Below are 24,007 nucleotides of genomic sequence, written 5' to 3' on the forward strand. Positions count from 1 at the left end.
TTTGGAACAGTTACTATTCCTACTAGTTTAACATAACAAGAGGTCCTTGTTTTTTGCACAACAGTTTGACGCTTTAGAGTTGATAAATTTTATTTGTCATTCCTTTATTCCATTCAACTTGACAGCTGATCTGCTAATGTGATCAAGGAAAAGTGCAATGGCTCCCTCTAGTCTGAAATAGACATGAATACCTGGCACATTAAATAGATTCTATAACAATGGATCAGTCTGGCAATAAGAACGCCAAATCTGTTTTAATTTGTTGGATTAATTCATTGTTACTTAAGGTACAGTACAGAATACATGCATAGTATTTCATAATAAATCATTTGAAAATGTCTGCTTATTAATCTGAGGTAAAGTTAAGTTAAAAAAATGCCAAAATTTCGAGACAAATTGTTAACAGCACAGACCAACAACAGGTATTACAGTTCTTATTTTTACAAAACAAAAACATTTGAAAAGAGCTTAAAACCAAGTTTAAACTCAAACAATGAAAGATTCAGTCATAAAAAGATTCAATCAATCAATCATCAATGGTTTTGTGCACTTAATTATTAAAATATTCAGTTGGATATGAAAAAATATTAAAGCAAAGACATCCTTGTCCAAAAATCACAAGATACACAAGTAATTTCAGTATATTAACTCAATTTACAACATTTAACAAATATTGCATACCACTGAGAGTCATATGACATTATAAGGACCGGCCAGGCAGCCCCCGAAGGTGTATATGGACAGAGGCGGACAGAGGCGTTAGCCAAGGTCCATTCTCCTTCGGGGACAGACTGGCCGGTCCTTATAATGCCATATGGCCCGAAGTGGTGTGTTATATTTCTTATAATATACCGAACGCTTTTTTACCACTTAATAATTTTAAAGCGTCTTTGATGTGTTTTATTAAACAATCTAATAATAATTACTTGGGAAAAAATGTCGTTGTGAAAATTGCAAGCAGCACTAACCAGTTTTATGACGTCAGCGGTCCATATTATATGACGTCAGCGGTCCATATTATATTTTTGACTAGGTCCGGACCGGCCAAAAACATGATATGGATCGTGACGTCATAAAAACTGGATTTTTATTAAAATACATTGATATACGGACCGATCAACTTTATATACACAAAGGAGGGACACATTCATGTAAGGTATAATATAACAGCATAGCATGTTACCTCTTGCCTCCACTCCATTGATTCTGTAAATATGGCACCCTGCTCCTGACCAAAACCATCATCAAGAGAGTTGACGGAAAGTATACCACTCCGCTTTGGACTGGGAACCAGTATCAGCGAACGGAAACCGGCTAACTGCAATATTAATTGTTTCAAAATGTGTAATGCATGATCACAAAGTTGTGTTTCACTTCGGTCACAACAGACCAACGTTTCTTTAACTAATTTACCTCACCTATTTTCCAAAAAATACAATAACATTATTCTTATCTTTTCTTGATCAACTCGAGAGATATGGCTGGTTAACCAGTGGTTATCGAACATGTCCCAGATACTATGCCTTGGCCCATTCTGACCGTATTTGGTGATTTGACAAAGCTTTTGATTGGACTAAACAGATTTTAGGAATTTCTATAATTAAAGGGTGATACTCTATGACTGGAGTGATATAGCTTGTTATCAAACTTATCCAATATATGGCCATAAACATTCTGACCAAATTTGTTAATGATTGTACAAATCCTTCTAAAGATATTCATCGGACAACATACTGGACGCTGTCAGCCTGAACGCAGTGGATGAAATATGAAAGAAAGATATAAAAAGATTGGTACCATTAATCTCTCATAGCCTCTGATAGCTGTATGGTCGCTTTGGATAAACGTCACAGCACATGTTGTCTTTCATCTAGATAGTAGCCTAGTCATCTGGACACATCATGACCATATATCAACCTGTAATACATGAAGTCAAAGCATCTAGTATCGATGCATAAGTATGCTTTATGATCATTAAATTAAAAAAAAAAAATGATATTAATCCTTTAAATGTTTATCTTCCAAATATTTCAACATCTTAGCTGAAATAACAATCCTTTCAAAATAACGCTGTTCAGATTCAGAACATTAAAGAGAATGATTTTTTCACCCATGAGAAATTTTTTGGAAATGGTTTTGAAGAAGTTTCCTAGCATTTCCATTCCAACAGACATCTTTACACATGTAGATGTTGTTACTTTCAATGCTGCCATCAACATTTCACATTCATACATGCTCATTACACTCATATATACATTCATCTTTACCTTGAACCATTCTTCATTTCTTGCTTATTGTACCTAGAGACACAGTATGGATTTTCCCGTCTCATTTTTCCATCGAGTGTAGCCATGTTTCCGACATTTCATTGAAGACTTGTCTGCTCTCTAACTGAGCTATAATAAAGCTTTCTAACAAAAATACAAGTAATAATATGCAAAAACTATCTAAATTTGTACCATCCAGATGTAAAGATGTTTTTCTGCTATCAATAATTCAAAAAATTAAATCTCTTTGCAGATATCTTGGGACTTTCTTTCAGTAGAATTTCCTTCCTAGAGATAGCAGCTTGCATAGTATTACAATTCTTGCATTTAACATTTCTTTTTTTCTTTAATTTCTGTGTACAATTTGTTTGCAGATCTGCCGATTGTTCCTTTGGGTATTACCAACTGTTTAACATTTGTCCATGTTAAATTTCAGTCATTATGGGGCAACTATCACATTGCTTTTTATATGGTACTTTTATTAACTACCAATACCTTAATTAATGCTAAATTGATTTATTTTATTCATAAATAGCCAATTATTCACCAGCATTGCTTTTAACATGTTTTACTTCCAATTAAGATAAATATTTGATGAATTCTGATATGCTGTTTCATTTAATTTTTCTGATTGGCTGTTCCATTTAATTTTTCTGATTGGCTGTTCCATTTAGCATCTCATTTGTAGAAAATTGTTTTGAGCTTATAATTTTTTTTATTCCATCTTTGTTTTGTCAGACACTTGAATTGAGAATTTTAAGAACAACAATTGTCCAGAATAATTCCCCAATGAACTTATCATTTCCTAGTCCTTTCAATGCTGATGAATGAAACCCAAGAAAAAGATGTCTTACACAAAGCCAGACCATAGCTAATGCTATTATTTCCTCAGCATCCGTAGTCCACCTTACATCTACCATTCTAAGTCAACTCCTGCCATCAAGACGATGAATTCAAAATGATTTAGCATGTATTTACAAACTGCCATTCATTTCCAAGTATACCTAAGCAATATTTTCAAAATTGTTTTGCCCGATTTACCTTCAATTTTGTCTGGACGCTGAAGTGGCTGATTATACCTTCACTGATCCATATCCTTCTGTCTGTTCCTGTGCAGACTTTTCAGAATACCGACAGCTGTCGAAGATGTATTCAAGCATATTCCTCAAAATCACATAATCTGCATCTTTGGTGTAATAATAACACAACCTGTTTTATTCAAGTATGAAAAGAAGTTATTGTTTAGCTTAAATTACTCTGATATACCTACCTAATAAAACCAATAGCTTTTGATTTTCAAATATGGTGCTTTGTTGCGTCTTCCAATGCTCCATTTTTAAATAGCAAATGGGTTTATTAATTACATCACCGCATGGTTTCAGCCCCAGATTAAATTTAATATTTCTTTTCCATTTGTTATTCTTTCTTTGTTCTTCCTGTATGTAATCATAATATTGCATACATGTTTAATCAATACTTGGAAACACTTACAACATTTATAAGTCCTAGAATTTTTAACAAGTCTTAAAGCAGCTAATATTGGCACCAATGACTTCAATTCAGTCATTTAAGATAACTCACAATCCAAAAAATCTGAATTGTTTGGTAAACTGCCAAAATTTCATCTTCCTTAAAGCATATGTAACACTCTTAGCCATGAAACATCAATTTTCGAACATAATTATGAAGACTCCAATCTGATATTTTGTCAGCTGTCTAATATCACTGGCTTCCAGACATATGCGCAAAAATTGGCTCATTCTAAAACATTTTTTTTTTTAAACAATCAATTGTGAGAGTGCAGCTTTAACAAAAAAGTATACCTTTTCACAGAATATAATATAATAGTATTCCCTAACTATATATCAAGTCTTTGTAGAAATAACTGTTTACATCTTAAGCTACAGCTTCATGTTTTGCAGATCTAGTTCTTAGTCTCATGCAATGTAGCAAACTGTACGCAAAGGGTATTTTGATACGCCACAATCCAAGCTGTAATCAATTTCAATATGAATACCAATTTCCTAAGACATTTTACAAAGGTTCTCTTGTTTATTTCCTATGGCAGTTAAAAACATGATGTTATGTACATGTACAAATGAAAGCACAAAATGAAAGGGCAAAAAATAATAAAGGAGCGGTAAATTGCAATGTAGTCATAATTGTTAAAATGTTTGTTTCAAAATGAACACTTTTCCTGCAACAGTATTAAAACATACACTTAATTTCAACTTGTCCTTCAGTGAAATTTCGTGATACCATCATTATTTGATAAGCAAAATCACTCATGATGTTCAAATGTGTAGCAATTATATCTTTTTTTACAATCGTAATGTAAAACAGTTACTTTAAAAGACATGAAAACAACAAAATCGTAACATTCAAGTTTCCACTTTTTCAAGTTTACCATGATTTTACTGGTATGTTTTAATGCCAATTCATAATAGTGAATGGAGACACTCATAGTATAATATCAAAATAATGTGAGACCAGGTATCAACTTTCTTCTTATTTCCATTCAATGACAATTTTCTGTAAAGTTCTCCCATTTCTAAACTAAACAGTTTTTCTTTCTTAGCATGTTGTTAATTCCTTTCAGAAATGCACTGAGGTTCACAATTACAACATTTCAAATTGGTGGTTTTCCAATGATGTCATTTTCTATTTACATCCAACACTGTCATTTTCTATTAATATCCAACACTCTCATTTTCTATTTATATCCAACACTCTCATTTTCTATTTATAGCATTTTCAACGCCTGAAAGGTCCTCCTCTTCCACTTTCCCTTGGGGGGCCTCTCACTGAGTCCCTAGGAGGCCCATCTCTCACAATCCCTCTCGGGGGCCCTTCACGAGGTGGTCCCCTGCCAATGGGGCCATCATCAGGTCGTGACCTTTTTATTGGGGGCGCCCCACGGGACGTTTCATAAGGGTTTGGTCTTCTTGATCCAGGGCTGTAGTCTCTGATCCTTTCTCGATCTAGGGGGGCCCCACGAGGGGGGCTGTATGTAGACCTGAGAGGAGATCTGCTACGAGGGGGCGGGGATGCACCTACAAGGCAACTTGTTGTCTAGAAATGGTGTTCATGTTTATAACAAATACATATGTAATACTTAACCACAGGCCTCTATACATCTTGGATTTTCATCTTATGGAAGTTTGTAACCAACAAGGCACTTTTCTGACCATCTTTTCAAAAAAGATGGCCACCCCAGCAATTTCTTGTAAGGTATCTATTTTTGTGATTTTTTTCATAGTATTTTGACATCTTTCCTCACAAGCTTCAATTTCCTTAATACTATTAGTCAGCTTAAACATGTGGAGAATGTGATGTTTTTTGCCTCCCTCCTAAATATTATTCTATTTCACTCTTATTCTCTTTAAAATTATCATATATCGCCATTTTTTTAACTTTTCTTTTAGTAATCCAATTTCTCTAGGGCCTTTCTAGAAATGCATTGCTTTTTATATACTATGTACATACATTCTTTTTCCCTTTTAGGAGAATTGCCTTCCTTTTATGTTTAGATATTTTCCAGTGTATTTTTTAAAATTTAATTTGAATATTCTTGAACAATCCCCTCTAACATACCGTTTTATAATTCATCTCCCCACTTCCCATATAAAATATCTATGCCTAAATTTATTGACTTTTCCTTTCATATCGTTCAAATATTAAAATATATTTTATTACATGGAGGCAATATGGTTTGCATCTAAGGAATTATCATTTAAATTTCATGTTGTAGTTTTTTCGTTTCATTGCATTATCTCAAATTCCCTTCATTTTTTTGTCTATCAAATATAAAATGTACATTGCCTAATTCTGCAATAATCCTGTCGATGTTTGCATGTATACATTTCTATAATTAATTACATCAAACGCATGCAGTTGTTTTTCTCTCCAAAAATCAGAATTATTCTCAAATTAACCCCTACATTAGCTGTATTGCTTCACACCGACAGTTCCATATAATGATGGTTTCGATCTCAACATTTGATGGTACATGTATTGGCAATTGAAATGTCAGAATGACACTAGCAGGAGGCTACTTCAGTCCGCTATCATAAAAATGAGCAGCAGAAAACAGAAGTATGCAAACAAAAGCATTTTCACTACCAATGTCATATTTTCTTGAGCATTCTTAACAGATTTTGAAGTCAGCTTTCAAAAATCAATTGAATTCTTTGCAAGTTCAGAATAATCTTAAATGTTCGATTGTAAACTCTATCACTATCCAAACTTAACTGTTGACATTTTTCAACATTTTTTTCATCTGGACATACAATATTTTATACTGCATTGCTTATGCAATATAATCAATTTCAAGTTTTGATTCTATGTTATCTTTATCTGTTACGTAGGTCTCCAATAACCATGTTTTTCTAATCAACTGATGAGGAGCAAACTGCCTTTCAATTTCAAGCTTTCTTCTTCACTGACACCATTCTCTTCCCTGAAAAAACAACTCTCACACACACTTACCTCCGTAACCACGGGTAAGCCCTGATGTCAATCGATCTGTAACATAAGATGTACCAGTGTGAACAACCATGCAATCACATGTTACACAAGATTTTTACATTAGAACACTCACACTTGTACAACTCAATCTTGTTTCAACAGATTTCATAACGCTTAAGATTGTACAGGGTTCTCACACATCAAAGAAAGTAAAATTCCCTGACAAATCCCAATTTTCCCTATTAAAGCAAACTATTGGTGTTATAGGAGATTAATTGGTTATCTATTAGCATTATTAATAATGTTGGCCTCTCCCTATCCAAGCCTAACTGTCTCTTCTTATATATATATATATATATATATACTTTTTAACACATCGTTTTTGTTTTTGTTTTAATTTCAAAATTATTTCCTTATTTCACAAATTGGTTCCGTGGCCCTTCATCTCAGGTTCTAAATTTCCCTTTCTTTTCCCTGATCATGGATACCCGGTCATAAATTTTCTTTCAATAAAAACATTGTACAGACATTTATGGCATATATTCTGCCCATACTTTTTTGGTGTACCAATAAAGCAGTGAAAGGTTAACAATGACTAAGATATCTTATCAAAACAGAGCCAAGGAACCTATACAAAATATTCTCCTCTTTATAACTATGAATAAAACAGAAAGACTGTCAAACAATGTCATAAAGACTATCATTCAACAGATTCAATTATTCGCACAAGGCCTTGTAATTCTTGGGGCGTGACAATAGTAAGTGCATAATTTCATGCAAGGGTTAACACAATTTCGAGTATGTGCATGTACTCACCTCTGTGAAGGTCAAGGTCACGGGTGATTCGGTCATAGTCCCGGCTCAGACTCCGTCCACTGTCCCTGTAACACATAACACAAACATGGTGAATTTGATGTTTGGATATAATGTCACAATACAAACAATGCTAATTTGATGTTTGGATATAATGTCACAATACAAACAATGCTAATTTGATGTTTGGATATAATGTCACAATACAAACAATGCTAATTTGATGTTTGGATATAATGTCACAATACAAACAATGCTAATTTGATGTTTGGATATAATGTCACAATACAAACAATGCTAATTTGATGTTTGGATATAATGTCACGATACAAACAATGCCGAGTGGTAGATGTTTACATTTCAAATGTATGATGAATTCCTAAATCATGGACACGGTTGTGCAGTCATCGAAATTATGACTATTGAATAAGACTTAATACTATCAACTCCTATAATAACAAGATTATTATAATCCACAAGTCCAAATATATAAACAGATGACAAAAGTCAGATTTATTGCAAGCCTGGGCATGCTTCAGGTGTGATTGCTTGTGCTTATTTCAATGACTGTTAAGTGTAAGGTGTAAGATCACTTTCTATAGAATAGGAAGATATTTACTACTCGCTTCTAAAAGTTTTCCAGTAAAAACTAGTCACTATCAACCATACAGTAACAGTATATTATTAGATACATATTTAAAGCTTATAACTTGATTTGCTCCATCTAGAGACAGCAGTTTCTTTTTATTTTTGTTTTTTGATACCTGCAGTGACCAATACCAGCTTTGACAACAGAAATAGATTCATTTTTCTATTGACATGCAAGCCAAAACACACTATCCCTATTGACACTAAAAAAGATCCAAATGCCCCCCCCCCCCCTTACCTAAACCTAGGTGGCGAGTCTCTGGTGAGAAAATCTCTGGATGATGATGGCATGAAGTCGTCCCGGCTACTGCGGTATTCTCTGGATGACAAAGGGTCTCGACCCAGATCAAAACTGCGCGATGATAGACCCAGGTCTCTGAAGAATAAAAATTAATTGCGTTAACGGGTAAATCCCAGATTTTGTGTAATTTTGGCCATTTTTTAAGCATGTTGAAATTGAGTTAGTTTCTTTCCTTTTTTAGGTAATCAGTGTAAAACAAGAAACATAACCTTTAAAAAAATTCTCTATGTATGAAAAAGTTATTTCACATTGTTTTCCTATAGAGTATGATGATTCCAAAGTAACAAATTGCTATTTGGACACAGTTGATTTCATAGTCATTGGTTTTTCCCAAATTTTGTAAATGGGACCATGGCCCCAAGAACTGTGAAAAAAGCAACAAAATGCCTAAAATTGTGAAATTTTAAGTCTCAGATTTTAACATAAATGTATAAATGAAATTGTTTAGCATTTAAAAAATCTTTAATTTCAGCAGCATTTCGTAAATAAAAAAAACCTTTTACATGAAAAAACCCATAAATTTCATGATTATCATCATTCTTATTAATATTATATGGGAGACTAAATATTTACCTGGATGACAGTCTCTCTCTGGAGGTCAGGTAATCCCTGGGCGGAGGTGAGAGGTCACGGGTCAGATAGTCACGGTACGAGCCCAAATCCCTACAAAACATGAAACATGTAATTTAACTAATGCATCCATTCATTCAATATAGTTTTCTGTATACTGATAAGCCACAAAGGAAGAAAAGTTAACAGCTCTCTGGCAATTACTTACAATCTTATTGTAAAACAGAATACTTCAGGCATAAAAGTTATTAATGAATTGATTTTAATTACTTCTCTGACAGAAACAGAAAATAACATTAACACTATGGCAATAATTACTGTTGTGTAATCAAGTTAAGCCAATAGTAACACCTCTTGCTGATAAGCCACACCTCTGTTCTACTACATACTCTGACAGTAGTTTTGTTTTCAATGATTTTTCTCTAGTACTACCGTAAAACTGTTGTTATTTCTTGTTGTAAACACAACAATTACATTCAGATTCTAAAATCTTTAAAGCTGCCTTCTCAGAGATCGACAGTTTTGACATTTTTTTTTTGAAGTTTTTGTTTCAGAATCAGCTGATTTTGGCATCAATGCCTTCAATTAAGTCCTTTGAGATAACTCACAATAGAACAGATCTCGTTTGTTTCTAAAACTGACGAAAAACAGCTTATATCACTGCTTTCTGGACAAATTACTCAAAAGTTGGCTAATTAAAGGGCAAAAAATACAAAAACTTGTTGAAACATGCAGTCTGTGAGAGTACAGCTTTCAAAAACAGATGAGCAGGAAACAATAAATCACAAAAAAGTATGCTACCTGTCGAGTGCTCTATCGAGTCCTCTGGGTGGTGGGGAAAGGTCCCGAAGACGTCGGTCAGACATACTGCTGTACCTGTCACGATCAAGTCCCCCACCATAACGGTCACGATCCTCCTCTGAAAGAAGTAATGTAATCACTTCAGAGGGTTTTTTCTCAGCATCCAGACAGTTACATATTTTGACCGAATAAAAATCCAAACTCTCAAACAGCAGGTTACTTCTTATTTTCTCTTATTGTCAGAAATTATGAATTTTTAGTTAGTTACATAAAGGAATGCATTAGGAATCCTTTGTTTCACATCATATGATAAACTTCAAAAATGTATGCTTACGCCATGATAATAACATTTTCAAAGTCTGAACAATTTTAAGTACAACAATACATAACTCAATTCTAATTGTATTAAAACAAAATGGCCTTTTTATTTATATTCATGACGATGATATGAACTTAAGATTTGAGAAAATTGCAATTGCCTGATAAATCACTATTACATTTATTTATTATTCAACTCATGTTAAGAACTTACCTCGTCTCATAGGTCTGTCACTGTAACTTCTGTCAAATGAACTTTTCCTTATAGGAGCTCGTCTGAATAAAAATAGTATTGATGCATACATATCCAATAACAGATAAAAGTTAATTATAAATAAAGTGTTTCTTCCTGTTCAGAATGGAACTAGCATAAATTGAACGGATGACCTATTTTATATAAGCTATTAAAGCTAAATCTTGTTCACTGGTCAATACAGTTGTTCTGTCATAGTGTAACACAGACTATAACAGTTTTCAAAACAATGTTAAAAATTACCTTAGGAATTATATTTCCTTTACATGTTTAAGAACAATTTTCACAAAAAAAAAAATGAAAGAAAAAGTCCCCTTTTGAATTGTCAAAGACCACCTCCCAATGCTATAAACTTCAAGAATATTTAGGTTAAAGCTACCTGTCATCAAATCCTCCGCGGCTGTAGCTGCTGCTGCCCCTACTGAATCCTCGGCTCCCTCTGTCCCCCCGGCCCCTGCTGAATCCACGGCTCCCACGATCACTTCCTCGACCCCTGAACCCTCCTCCACGACTGCTATACCCTCCATGGTCATCACGGTAACTTCCTCTTCCACCACGGACTGGAAGATTAGATATTAAGCACTTTGGACAAGCATTTAGATTCTAGAAGCATTTTGTTCATAGATATGGTTTTAACATGGTTTTAACAAAGGGCAGGGCTGCTGCAGAAAAGTGAAAATGATACAGGAGGAAAGCGCACATGAAATCGGGCTATTAATTTTTTTTGAGAATATTGATTTGAACAAAGTATATTTTTAAATAAAGTAACATAAAATTTCAACTACCAAATATGTTTTATTTCTATGTTTTTATAAACACACTATATTTGTTATCAAAACATAAGAAATATTCGATTATCTGAAGCATTTAATTATATGAAAGCAGAAGGGTGCACATGCTGGACTCCATGAAGACAGAAGGCTGCTAATAAAATGAAACAGGTGCAGCACCCTTCCATTACTCTTTAGTTAAAACTCTTTGAAGAGTTTGATATTTAATTATAATGCTATTAATTTTCTTTTCAACAAAATATCAGTTATCCCTAAAAAAATTACTTTGGCTGCTTCACTACGCTCACTCGACCCATTCATCATCATTAAGATTTTAATTCATTTCATCTACAACTTCAGCTAAATACTTACATCCGCCTCGGCCCCTGAATCCCCCACGCCCTCCCCTGTCCATGGGTCCTCCTATGCCCCCGGGTTTCACAGCATGGTCAACATGAATTGTCTTTCCTTTGATGTCCTGCTAAAATATTATTTGTTCATTACAAATACATGGCTGATGAAACAAAGATACTGTTTGCTTACCCAATGAAAATACATGTAATCATGTTTGAATATGGTACAACTAAAATAAGAATCTCGAAAATTATCTGTTAAAATAGACAGAAGAGGGGGATCTAGAGTTATAGGCCTTCGACTCACATAAATTATAAGTTTTCAGGCTAAGTCAATAGCCAGTGTAACTTTTTGTGGCTACTTACACTGGATAGAAACACCAATACTGTTTAATTACTAGGCTTTACAGAGTGGTCTTTCTATCAATTTTGCACCCACTTTTCCAGATTTTCTTGTTTATGAAATACTAACCGACATATGATGAAAAAAAATGTCAAGATAATTCTTCTGCAAGACACTTCAACTAGAATCCTGCAGCAGAGCCAATTTTAAGAAACTGGTATTTTTTAATTTGGTCAAAGTTAGCATTTTAATGTGAAAACTTACCAAAAGATCAACTTATCAACATTTAGTAAATCGGCTGTAGTTAAATATGACTTTGACTCTCTATATTTATATGGCGCAATGATACATTTATTCTCAATATTGCGTGAGAATAAGTAGTATTTGTTTGCATCCAAAATCCAGGTTTGCCCGCAAAACTTTCCATTAAATCAGGAGTGGTTGCATTCTCTCTTCTATTATTGAGTAAAACACAAACTGATCTGGGGCGGTATTCATAAACTTCTTGTTTGATCTGGGGCGGTATTCATAAAACTTCTTAAGTCATTTCTTTACATAGTCAAATTAAAAGAAAGTATTTAAGAGTTTAAAAAAAAATAAAAATTATGTTTATTCAATAAAATTAATGACTATAAAGTAATTCAGATATTATTTAGTTATTATATCATATGATTAGTGAGATACAGAACTTAAAAAAATGACATTAGATAGGAAATGACTTGAGATGTTTTATGAATACTGGTCCAGGTATAAAAGTACATGCACCAGTGTTCATAAGGATGTATTTAAACATTTCAATGTTTTGCATACCTTTTTGTCAAGCACTTTCACTGCTTCATCAGCATCTGATGGGTTCTCGTATGTGATAAAACCAAACCCCCTCGATTTGTTTGTCTGCTGGTCTCTCTTTAACAGCACTGAAAGAAGATTTATGTATTGAGTATTGAACGTATTGAACATATCAAGTCCATAACAAGTATAGAAGATATTTTAAGTTTGCATGTGACTTTGATCAAGTTAATAAAGTGATTAACAACATCTTTGTTAACTTTTAAACATAAAATTTTTCATGAAGTGTTCACATACTTAAAAATTAACAAGTACAGCTGAAACAGTTGTCTGAAATCTTATTAGAAATACAGCAGATCATCAGTGCTTCCTTTTAATTCCAGAACAGTTTTAAAAATTAACAACCATGACGTTTACCATGTTGGTAACTTAAACAAAGTTCGGAACAATTCATTATTGACCCAATGTCATCTACTCCACTTGTTGTATTACTTCAGAGTTCACATTTTTGAGCGGTTTGTTTTAATTTCATACAGGTATAGGATCAGCTACCTGGTGTTGCTTGTTGCAAGTATTTAACTCAAATAATAATCCTGATCTCCTTTAATCATTTCGTGTTCATTATTTACATTTCTATTAAAACTTAATATAAATTTACCTTCTGTTATTTTTCCAAATTTCCCAAACATTTTTTCGAACTCATCTTCATCAATATCAAAGTCCAAGCCACCCACAAAAATCTTCCCAGGTCTGTCTTCCAGTGGCATCATGTATCTAGAATGAAAGAGTTACACATAATTTAATGATAAATTAGTTTTTATGTTGGTTGAGAAATTTGCATAAAACTGGACTCTACCATGAAATCGGGTAAGTTTGAGTTACATACCTTGTTTCTTTTTTGTATATCAAAGACATAGCTACAATAATGAGCAATCAGGGATACTTTTATTATTATTTTGACATTTCTTATGTATCCCTGTAATGCTACAACTCTCTACCATTTAACAACGGGCGAAATGATATACTGAAATAATATGCATTGATGTTGAATAATAATGACAAAGTTGTTAAATTTTTATCCGACAGTGATCTGAACTGGATTTAATTTGTCATTAGAGTTGTTATTTTCACATTAATATATTATGGGTCACGAATACCATTAAGCATGTACACCATCAGTCAGATTTGTCCCAGATTTACCGATATCGGGATACTTGATAAACAATCGACACTTGTAAGTGTTTAATGATAACTTAACATGTTTTTTGGGCATACTGACATAACTTAATATGTGTTTAATAGTAGGCAATAATATTTTCGTAGAAATTTGAATTTATAACGGAGATATTTTTCAAAATTGTGGCCGCGAGGATTCTCTGCGCAAGGACCACTTGCTACTTTTTGCTGGCCATATTAAAAAAATCATCAAAAGACTCGTTGGCGGCCATTTAGGTGGACTAATCAAAGACACTGAATATCTTCAGATGTGTTGTTTATCTCATTGTATATACCCAAAATTGTTTTAAACAACATTTAAGTGACAAACAATGATCCAGATGCCTGTGCTTTAAATAAATGGAAGCCCTAAATATGTCTTGCATAATATACATGAAGATGTTGAATTCCACGTGATAGAGTCTTAAGATTTTTGTACATAGCAGACTCGTTCAGGCAGACAGGAAAACACAACAGATGTTAAAATAATAAAACGCTCATTATTGGTTATTAGTCTAAAATAATAGACGTGTTATACGGGATTCTTCCAATCCCTAACGTCTAAACGGGAATGTGCAAAAAACGGGGGTGTTTTAAAAATATTGAAATTGTTTTAAGTGAAGTATTTTATGGTTGAAATTGAACATAAAGAGTTAAATTCATATTTTACCATGTAAGTGAAATGTTATTTTGCACTAAACAAGCATTTAATGCATTAAAACAAGTTGTTTACCTTTCCAATAAAACGAAAGTTGACTGACACAAATAACAATTATGCGAAGGGGAACAACTCGATACAATCGTAATAACTCGGCCTCCTCCGACAAAGCTTCGAGATAGACCTTGTTATACACTCGTAACAACTCGGCCATGTCCGAAATGTTCCGAGCGATTTAAAACTGTGCCCTGAAGCCTTGCAGGTGCCCTTCATGTATATATCGTTATGTTTTGACAGAATGAAATGAAGAAAAGCCGTCAAACTCATAATTATAAGTTGGATATGTTTTTGTGTGCGTACGGAACTAATATAAAATAACATTATCTGGTAATATTTCTTGTTTTTATGATATTTTATAGACGCTATATGCTTTAACCCGGAATCCTGATCGGAACAACTACCCACTTTTGATACTAAACAATTTGTACGTGAAGGATTTGCCATATCAAAAATCTAAAAAAAATCCGTCAACGTACAATTATTTGGACTATATTGGTTATGGGCTAGAAGTGGGTGGGGAACGCGTTTCAAACATTTACATTATCAAATCGTATTCAGCTTAAATGAAATTGCAAAATACTCCATAACTAATAAAATAGTGTACTTGTATGTGTATAGTTCTTACTTTTTCACAAGATTTTTAGCCTAAATAAAGAAAAATCGACAAATACCTGTTATTCAGAGCCTTTCTTTAAGCTAGCGTGTATATACTGCGCATGCGCAACGTAATTCGTTTATCAATGACAATATTCTTAATAATAAGGCATTTCTTTTCAGCAATACAAATGTGTCTCCGGCGTGGTCTAGTGGTTAGGATTTCTGGTTTTCACCCAGACGGCCCGGGTTCGATTCCCGGCGCCGGAACACCTTTTTTTTTAAATTAATATAAACACATTACTTTGTTCTGTCTATGAGAAGGATTACCCTTTTCATTGGTCCCAGGTTATGGCAATACTTTCTTTATAATATTTCGTTCTAACAGGCAATTTAAGCTGTGTTTCGTCCGAACAGTAATTCAAAATTCAAAATGTTTGTTTTGTCTCGGGGTTTGTATAGTCCCAAATTTTGTGTACAGTAATTGTTAAGTATTATAACTTTGCATCTAAAATCATGTTCTGTTCGTAAAGGAATAGATGAAAGGAAAATGCCTCATTCAAATGGAAAGCGGCTCTTGAAAACGCTTACAGTGTATATATATATAGACCATCTTTCTTTATTGTTAATAGTTTACAATAGTTGAACAAAAAACAGTACTGTATGTCTGTGAGAAGGCAAAGATCCCAGATACTCATGATTATATATATATATATATATATATATATATATATATATATATATATATATAATCATGAGTATCTGGGATCTTTGCCTTCTCACAGACATACAGTACTGTTTTTTGTTCAACTATTGTAAACTATTAACAATAAAGAAAGATGGTCTCATGTATAAACATTGATCTTGCGTGTTACATAACATCAAATGCCATTATAAAACAATACATTTGCTTTCAATAAGAGCAAGGTTTGGATTCGGAACTGTCACGGTGAAATGCCGCGTGCCGAAAAGGGTGATAAAAAGTCGTACGTGTTTATACTATAATGTTAATAATGGTTAATACCGCTTGAAAAAGTTCAGATAAAGTCGTACCTGTACTACAACATGTATAATGGTTCTCTGCGCTTTTCAATGTCTCCGGTGTGGTCTAGTGGTTAGGATTTCTGGTTTTCACCCAGACGGCCCGGGTTCGATTCCCGGCACCGGAACATTTTTGTTCTGAATTCATTTTAAGTTCTTTAACTTCGTTCTGATAATACTTTCTTTATTATATTTTATTCTAATAGGTTAATTCAGCTGTGTTTAGTCCAAATAATAATTCCCACTGATATTCAAAATGTTAATATTGTCTTGTGTTTTATAGTCGCAAATTGTGTGTACAGTAAGTGTTACCTATTATAACATTGCATCTTAAATCATGTTCTGTTCGTAAATAAATATGTAAAAGAAAAATGCGTCATTTTAATGGAAAGAGTTAATAACGCAATTAAAAATTAGAATTTTGCGGCTCTTGAAAACACGCGTTCAGAATCCGGGACGTTTTCCTTCACACAGAAATGGAAAAAAAAATCCACATTTTCAGTTAACTTTAAAAAGTTTAGAAATATGGTCCATGATGATAACATTGCATATTCGTGTTACATAAGTGTTATTATAAATTAATACACTTAAATTGAATAGCTTGAGAGAGTCGCAGTAAAATATGTCCAAAATGATTGCTATTATGGATCTGGCGTAGCTCCGAACAGGGACCATTATAAGACGATGTAGGACCGTTCATACCGCATGAAAAGGTTGATAAAAATCGTACAATATGTATAATGGTTCTACAATCATTTCAATGTCTCCGGTGTGGTCTAGTGGTTAGGATTTCTGGTTTTCACCCAGACGGCCCGGGTTCGATTCCCGGCACCGGAACTTTTTTTCTTTCCGAATTCATTACTACATTTAACTTAGTTCTGGCAAAAAAATCGATATCATATTTCGTTTCAATCACTTTGACTGTGTTTAGACCGCTCAGTATTTCACACTGATATTCAAAATGTTAATTTTGTCTGCAATCTTATAAGTACCACATTGTGTGTACAGTAATCATTAACTTATTAGAACTTACAATTAGATATCAAGTTCTCGTTCGTACATAATGAACAGGCCCCAATTTCTCGAAACTTCTTAAGCTTAACAGGCTGAAGTCGCATATTTCAATTAGCCAAAATACATACTGAAAATGGATTTTGATAAATGAAATGTGGTTTATTCTGATAATCATACAGATTATTCCTACATAATTTCTAAAAATTCTTGAAGAAAAAAATATAACATAATTTTATAGGACAATAAAAAAGAGAGATTAGCTTAATCCTGTTATAAGGGACTTAAGAAGTTTCGAGAAATTGGTGCCTGATAATAGGAAAGTGCCTCATTTTGCTTAAAAGTGTTAATAACACAAGTAAAAATTAAAACATTGCTTGTGACAATGATCGCACAGAAACTGGGACCTTTTCCTTCTCCCAGATATATTGTTCATTTTTCCTCATTGTAAAGAAACTATGAAAGGTTAGAAAGATGGGACATATATAAATAAGCATTGCTCTTTCGTGTAACATAGCATAAAATGCCATTTTAAAATAATACACTTGTATTTAATAGAGTTGCTTTAAAGAGTCGCAGTAAAATATTTCCAAATGCTTTCTATAATGAGTCTGCTGTAACTCCGAATGAGTAGGACCGTTAATACCGCACGAAAAGGTTCAGATAAAGTCGTACGTGTTACTACAATATCTATAATGGTTCTATGCACTTTTCAATGTCTCCGGTGTGGTCTAGTGGTTAGGATTTCTGGTTTTCACCCAGACGGCCCGGGTTCTATTCCCGGCACCGGAACTTTTTTGTTCTGAATTCATTAAGTTCTTTAACTTCGTTCTGACAATACTTTCTTTATTATATTTTATTCTAATAGGCTAATTCAGCTGTGTTTAGTCCAAATAATAATTCCCACTGATATTCAAAATGTTAATATTGTCTTGTGTTTTATAGTCGCAAATTTTGTGTACAGTAAGTGTTCCCTATTATAACATTGCATCTTAAATCATGTTCTGTTCGTAAATAAATATGTAAAAGAAAAATGCGTCATTTTAATGAAAAGAGTTAATAACGCAATTAAAAATTAGAATTTTGCGGCTCTTGAAAACACGCGTTCAGAATCCGGGACGTTTTCCTTCACACAGAAATGGAAAAAAAATCCACATTTTCAGTTAACTTTAACAAGTTTAGAAATATGGTCCATGATGATAACATTGCATATTCGTGTTACATAAGTGTTATTATAAATTAATACACTTAAATTGAATAGCTTGAGAGTCGCAGTAAAATATGTCCAAAATGATTGCTATTATGGATCTGGCGTAGCTCCGAACAGGGACCATTATAAGACGATGTAGGACCGTTCATACCGCATGAAAAGGTTGATAAAAATCGTACAATATGTATAATGGTTCTACAATCATTTCAATGTCTCCGGTGTGGTCTAGTGGTTAGGATTTCTGGTTTTCACCCAGACGGCCCGGGTTCGATTCCCGGCACCGGAACTTTTTTCTTTCCGAATTCATTACTACATTTAACTTAATTCTGGCAATGATTTCGATATCATGTTTCGTTTCAATCACTTTGACTGTGTTTAGACCGCTCAGCATTTAACACTGATATTCAAAATGTTAATTTTGTCTGCAATCTTATAAGTACCACATTGTGTGTACAGTAATCGTTAACTTATTAGAACTTACAATTAGATATCAAGTTCTCGTTCGTACATAATGAACAGGCCCCAATTTCTCGAAACTTCTTAAGCTTAACAGGCTGAAGTCGCATATTTCAATTAGCCAAAATACATACTGAAAATGGATTTTGATAAATGAAATGTGGTTTATTCTGATAATCATACAGATTATTCCTACATAATTTCTAAAAATTCTTGAAGAAAAAAATATAACATAATTTTATAGGACAATAAAAAAGAGAGATTAGCTTAATCCTGTTATAAGGGACTTAAGAAGTTTCGAGAAATTGGTGCCTGATAATAGGAAAGTGCCTCATTTTGCTTAAAAGTGTTAATAACACAAGTAAAAATTAAAACATTGCTTGTGACAATGATCGCACAGAAACTGGGACCTTTTCCTTCTCCCAGATATATTGTTCATTTTTCCTCATTGTAAAGAAACTATGAAAGGTTAGAAAGATGGGACATATATAAATAAGCATTGCTCTTTCGTGTAACATAGCATAAAATGCCATTTTAAAATAATACACGTGCATTTAATAGAGTTGCTTTAAAGAGTCGCAGTAAAATATTTCCAAATGCTTTCTATAATGAGTCTGCTGTAACTCCGAATGAGTAGGACCGTTAATACCGCTTGAAAAGGTTCAGATAGAGTCGTACGTGTTACTACAATATCGATAATGGTTCTATGCATTTTTCAATGTCTCCGGTGTGGTCTAGTGGTTAGGATTTCTGGTTTTCACCCAGACGGCCCGGGTTCGATTCCCGGCACCGGAACTTTTTTGTTCTGAATTCATTACGCTCTTTAACTTCGTCCTGGCAATACTTACTTTATTATATTTCATTCCAATAGGCTTATTCAGCTGTGTTTAGTCTGAACAGTAATTCCCACTGATGTTCAAAATGTTAATTTTGTCTCCGGTTTTTTTATAGTCGTAAATTTTGTGTACAGTGGTTGTTACCTATTATAACTTCTCATTTAAGATCATGTTCTGTTCGTAAATAAATAGGTGAAAGGAAAATGTCTTATTTAAATGGAAAGCGTTAATAACGCAATTGAAAAATAGAATTTTGCGGCTCTTGAAAACGCGCGTTCAGTATCCGAGACTTTTTCCTCAGACATTTTAACTTTTTTCCTCATTGTATGTTATCTTTAAAACGTTTAGAAATATGGTCCCAGATGATAACATTGCATGTTCGTGTTACATAACATAAGTGCCAGTATAAATTAATACACTTGCATTTAATAGAGTTGCTTTAGAGAGTCGCAGTAAAATATGTCCAAAACGATTTTTATTTTGGATCTGCCGTAGTTCCGAACAGGGACCATCATAAGACAATGCAGGCCAGTAAATACCATGTGGACAGGTTGATAAACGTCGTACGTGTTACTACAATATCTATAATGGTTCTATGCACATTTCAATGTCTCCGGTGTGGTCTAGTGGTTAGGATTTCTGGTTTTCACCCAGACGGCCCGGGTTCGATTCCCGGCACCGGAACATTTTTGTTCTGAATTCATTAAGTTCTTTAACTTCGTTCTGATAATACTTTCTTTATTATATTTTATTCTAATAGGTTAATTCAGCTGTATTTAGTCCAAATAATAATTCCCACTGATATTCAAAATGTTAATATTGTCTTGTGTTTTATAGTCGCAAATTGTGTGTACAGTAAGTGTTACCTATTATAACATTGCATCTTAAATCATGTTCTGTTCGTAAATAAATATGTAAAAGAAAAATGCGTCATTTTAATGGAAAGAGTTAATAACGCAATTAAAAATTAGAATTTTGCGGCTCTTGGAAACACGCGTTCAGAATCCGGGACGTTTTCCTTCACACAGAAATGGAAAAAAAAATCCACATTTTCAGTTAACTTTAAAAAGTTTAGAAATATGGTCCATGATGATAACATTGCATATTCGTGTTACATAAGTGTTATTATAAATCAATACACTTAAATTGAATAGCTTGAGAGAGTCGCAGTAAAATATGTCCAAAATGATTGCTATTATGGATCTGGCGTAGCTCCGAACAGGGACCATTTTAAGACGATGTAGGACCGTTCATACCGCATGAAAAGGTTGATAAAAATCGTACAATATGTATAATGGTTCTACAATCATTTCAATGTCTCCGGTGTGGTCTAGTGGTTAGGATTTCTGGTTTTCACCCAGACGGCCCGGGTTCGATTCCCGGCACCGGAACTTTTTTCTTTCCGAATTCATTACTACATTTAACTTAGTTCTGGCAATAATTTCGATATCATATTTCGTTTCAATCACTTTGACTGTGTTTAGACCGCTCAGCATTTAACACTGATATTCAAAATGTTAATTTTGTCTGCAATCTTATAAGTACCACATTGTGTGTACAGTAATCGTTAACTTATTAGAACTTACAATTAGATATCAAGTTCTCGTTCGTACATAATGAACAGGCCCCAATTTCTCGAAACTTCTTAAGCTTAACAGGCTGAACTCGCTTATTTCAATTAGCCAAAATACATACTGAAAATGGATTTTGATAAATGAAATGTGGTTTATTCTGATAATCATACAGATTATTCCTACATAATTTCTAAAAATTCTTGAAGAAGTAAATAAAACATCATTTTATAAGACAATAAAAAAGAGAGATTAGCTTAATCCTGTTATAAGGGACTTAAGAAGTTTCGAGAAATTGGTGCCTGATGATAGGAAAATGCCTCATTTTGCTTAAAAGTGTTAATAACACAAGTAAAAATTAAAACATTGCTTGTGACAATGATCGCACAGAAACTGGGACTTTTTCCTTCTCCCAGATATATTGTTCATTTTTCCTCATTGTAAAGAAACTATGAAAGGTTAGAAAGATGGGACATATATAAATAAGCATTGCTCTTTCGTGTAACATAGCATAAAATGCCATTTTAAAATAATACACGTGCATTTAATAGAGTTGCTTTAAAGAGTCGCAGTAAAATATTTCCAAATGCTTTCTATAATGAGTCTGCTGTAACTCCGAATGAGTAGGACCGTTAATACCGCTTGAAAAGGTTCAGATAAAGTCGTACGTGTTACTACAATATCGATAATGGTTCTATGCATTTTTCAATGTCTCCGGTGTGGTCTAGTGGTTAGGATTTCTGGTTTTCACCCAGACGGCCCGGGTTCGATTCCCGGCACCGGAACTTTTTTTGTTCTGAATTCATTACGCTCTTTAACTTCGTCCTGGCAATACTTACTTTATTATATTTCATTCCAATAGGCTTATTCAGCTGTGTTTAGTCTGAACAGTAATTCCCACTGATGTTCAAAATGTTAGTTTTGTCTCCGGTTTTTTTATAGTCGCAAATTTTGTGTACAGTGGTTGTTACCTATTATAACTTCTCATTTAAGATCATGTTCTGTTCGTAAATAAATAGGTGAAAGGAAAATGTCTTATTTAAATGGAAAGCGTTAATAACGCAATTGAAAAATAGAATTTTGCGGCTCTTGAAAACGCGCGTTCAGTATCCGAGACTTTTTCCTCAGACATTTTAACTTTTTCCCTCATTGTATGTTATCTTTAAAACGTTTAGAAATATGGTCCCAGATGATAACATTGCATGTTCGTGTTACATAACATAAGTGCCAGTATAAATTAATACACTTGCATTTAATAGAGTTGCTTTAGAGAGTCGCAGTAAAATATGTCCAAAACGATTTTTATTTTGGATCTGCCGTAGTTCCGAACAGGGACCATCATAATACAATGCAGGCCAGTAAATACCATGTGGACAGGTTGATAAACGTCGTACGTGTTACTACAATATCGATAATGGTTCTATACACTTTTCAATGTCTCCGGTGTGGTCTAGTGGTTAGGATTTCTGGTTTTCACCCAGACGGCCCGGGTTCGATTCCCGGCACCGGAACATTTTTGTTCTGAATTCATTTTAAGTTCTTTAACTTCGTTCTGGCAATACTTTCTTTATTTTATTTCATTCCAATAGTCAAATTCAGCAGTGTTCAGTCCGAATAGTAATTCACACTGATATTCAAAATGTTAATTTTGTCTCGGTGGTTTTTTAGTCCCAAATTTTGTGTTCAGTAATTGTTACCTATTATAACTTATCATTTAAGATCATGTCCTCGATCGTAAAATGAGCACGAAATAGAAAGATGGTCCCTGATACTGATATTGCTCATTCGTGTTAAATACAATAGAATGCCATTATAAATCAGTACACATGCATTCAATAGAATTGTTTGGGAGAGTCGCAGTAAAATATTTCCAAAATGCTTTCTATTAAGGACCTGCCGTAGCTCCGAATAAGTGACCACCATAAGACGATGTAGGACCGTTAATACCGCGCGAAAATGTTGATAAAAGTCGTACGTGTTAATCCAATATCTGTAATGGTTCTTTAATCATTTCAGTGTCTCCGGTGTGGTCTAGTGGTTAGGATTTTTGGTTTTCACCCAGACGGCCCGAGTTCGATTCCCGGCACCGGAATAATTTTTCCTTACATTGAGAACAATTTACTTTGTTCTGGCAATTCTTTCCTATTTTTTTTTTGTTCAAGTTTGCTACTTAGACAGTGTTTAGCCCGCATAGTATTTCACATTGATATTCAAAATGTTGATTTTATCTCGGGGTCTATTTAGTCCCAAATTTTGTGTACAGTAATTGTTACCTATTACAATTTTACAGTAAAGATCATGTTCTCGTTCGTAAATGAACATGTGGCAGGAAATGCCCCATTTTAATGGAAAGCGTTAATAACGCAATTTAAATATAAATTTTGCGGCTCTTGGAAACGGGTGTTCACTATATGGTCCCAGATATTAAAATTGCTCTTTCGCGTTAAATACAATAAAATGCCATTATAAATTAATACACTTCAATAGAATTGTTTGGAAAAGTCGTAGCAAAATATTTCCAAACCGCTTTCTATTATGCACCTGCTGACCTTCTTAACGGCGACAATCAAAGGGCGATGTAGGACCGTTAATATCGCTCGAAAAGGTTGATGAAAGTCGTACGTGCAATATCTATCATGGTTCTATACTTTTATAGTGTCTC

The 24,007-nt window shown here is 33.7% G+C and overlaps 1 protein-coding gene and 11 non-coding genes across 13 annotated transcripts; 11 read left to right on the forward strand and 1 right to left on the reverse strand.

The window, feature by feature from the left end:
• Nucleotides 1-4,295: 4,295 nt before the first annotated feature.
• LOC128218808 (RNA-binding motif protein, X chromosome-like) lies at nt 4,296-15,347 on the reverse strand. Of its 2 annotated transcripts, none has more exons than XM_052926520.1 (12): nt 15,298-15,347; nt 13,352-13,467; nt 12,715-12,821; nt 11,581-11,686; nt 10,818-10,998; nt 10,400-10,461; nt 9,868-9,985; nt 9,070-9,159; nt 8,434-8,571; nt 7,551-7,615; nt 6,756-6,791; nt 4,296-5,320 (listed from the first exon to the last, which is right to left on the reverse strand). In XM_052926520.1, the coding sequence occupies exons 2-12, from the start codon at nt 13,461-13,463 to the stop codon at nt 5,022-5,024; spliced, it is 1,314 nt and encodes a 437-aa protein (XP_052782480.1). In that variant the 5' UTR covers nt 13,464-13,467; nt 15,298-15,347; the 3' UTR covers nt 4,296-5,021. The 2 variants fall into 2 exon arrangements, with proteins under 2 accessions (XP_052782480.1, XP_052782479.1); XM_052926519.1 differs by having other exon boundaries at nt 11,581-11,689.
• Nucleotides 15,348-15,418: 71 nt separating this feature from the next.
• Nucleotides 15,419-15,490, forward strand: Trnae-uuc (transfer RNA glutamic acid (anticodon UUC)). Its single transcript has one exon. It is a non-coding gene; the product is annotated as a tRNA-Glu (tRNA).
• An 827-nt stretch (nt 15,491-16,317) lies between these two features.
• Nucleotides 16,318-16,389, forward strand: Trnae-uuc (transfer RNA glutamic acid (anticodon UUC)). Its single transcript has one exon. It is a non-coding gene; the product is annotated as a tRNA-Glu (tRNA).
• Nucleotides 16,390-17,026: 637 nt separating this feature from the next.
• On the forward strand, nt 17,027-17,098 carry Trnae-uuc (transfer RNA glutamic acid (anticodon UUC)). The gene has a single exon. It is a non-coding gene; the product is annotated as a tRNA-Glu (tRNA).
• Nucleotides 17,099-17,992: 894 nt separating this feature from the next.
• Trnae-uuc (transfer RNA glutamic acid (anticodon UUC)) lies at nt 17,993-18,064 on the forward strand. The gene has a single exon. It is a non-coding gene; the product is annotated as a tRNA-Glu (tRNA).
• Nucleotides 18,065-18,696: 632 nt separating this feature from the next.
• Nucleotides 18,697-18,768, forward strand: Trnae-uuc (transfer RNA glutamic acid (anticodon UUC)). Its single transcript has one exon. It is a non-coding gene; the product is annotated as a tRNA-Glu (tRNA).
• An 893-nt stretch (nt 18,769-19,661) lies between these two features.
• Nucleotides 19,662-19,733, forward strand: Trnae-uuc (transfer RNA glutamic acid (anticodon UUC)). Its single transcript has one exon. It is a non-coding gene; the product is annotated as a tRNA-Glu (tRNA).
• A 653-nt stretch (nt 19,734-20,386) lies between these two features.
• On the forward strand, nt 20,387-20,458 carry Trnae-uuc (transfer RNA glutamic acid (anticodon UUC)). The gene has a single exon. It is a non-coding gene; the product is annotated as a tRNA-Glu (tRNA).
• Nucleotides 20,459-21,093: 635 nt separating this feature from the next.
• Nucleotides 21,094-21,165, forward strand: Trnae-uuc (transfer RNA glutamic acid (anticodon UUC)). The gene has a single exon. It is a non-coding gene; the product is annotated as a tRNA-Glu (tRNA).
• Nucleotides 21,166-22,058: 893 nt separating this feature from the next.
• On the forward strand, nt 22,059-22,130 carry Trnae-uuc (transfer RNA glutamic acid (anticodon UUC)). The gene has a single exon. It is a non-coding gene; the product is annotated as a tRNA-Glu (tRNA).
• Nucleotides 22,131-22,784: 654 nt separating this feature from the next.
• On the forward strand, nt 22,785-22,856 carry Trnae-uuc (transfer RNA glutamic acid (anticodon UUC)). The gene has a single exon. It is a non-coding gene; the product is annotated as a tRNA-Glu (tRNA).
• Nucleotides 22,857-23,365: 509 nt separating this feature from the next.
• On the forward strand, nt 23,366-23,437 carry Trnae-uuc (transfer RNA glutamic acid (anticodon UUC)). Its single transcript has one exon. It is a non-coding gene; the product is annotated as a tRNA-Glu (tRNA).
• Nucleotides 23,438-24,007: the final 570 nt, after the last annotated feature.

This window comes from Mya arenaria, chromosome 15 (assembly GCF_026914265.1).
Source record: "Mya arenaria isolate MELC-2E11 chromosome 15, ASM2691426v1".
In the NCBI taxonomy this organism is placed as follows: Eukaryota; Metazoa; Mollusca; class Bivalvia; order Myida; family Myidae; genus Mya; species Mya arenaria.

Bases quoted from the DNA above. Each gene is read 5' to 3' on its own strand.
- LOC128218808 (XM_052926519.1), bottom strand. From the start codon at position 13,463: ATGATGCCACTGGAAGACAGACCTGGGAAGATTTTTGTGGGTGGCTTG. The intron at 12,822-13,351 runs GTAAATTTATAT...ATCTTCTTTCAG, and splicing joins ATTTGGAAAAATAACAGAAG to TGCTGTTAAAGAGAGACCAG. The intron at 7,616-8,433 runs GTAAGGGGGGGG...TATGTGTTACAG, and splicing joins GACTCGCCACCTAGGTTTAG to GGACAGTGGACGGAGTCTGA.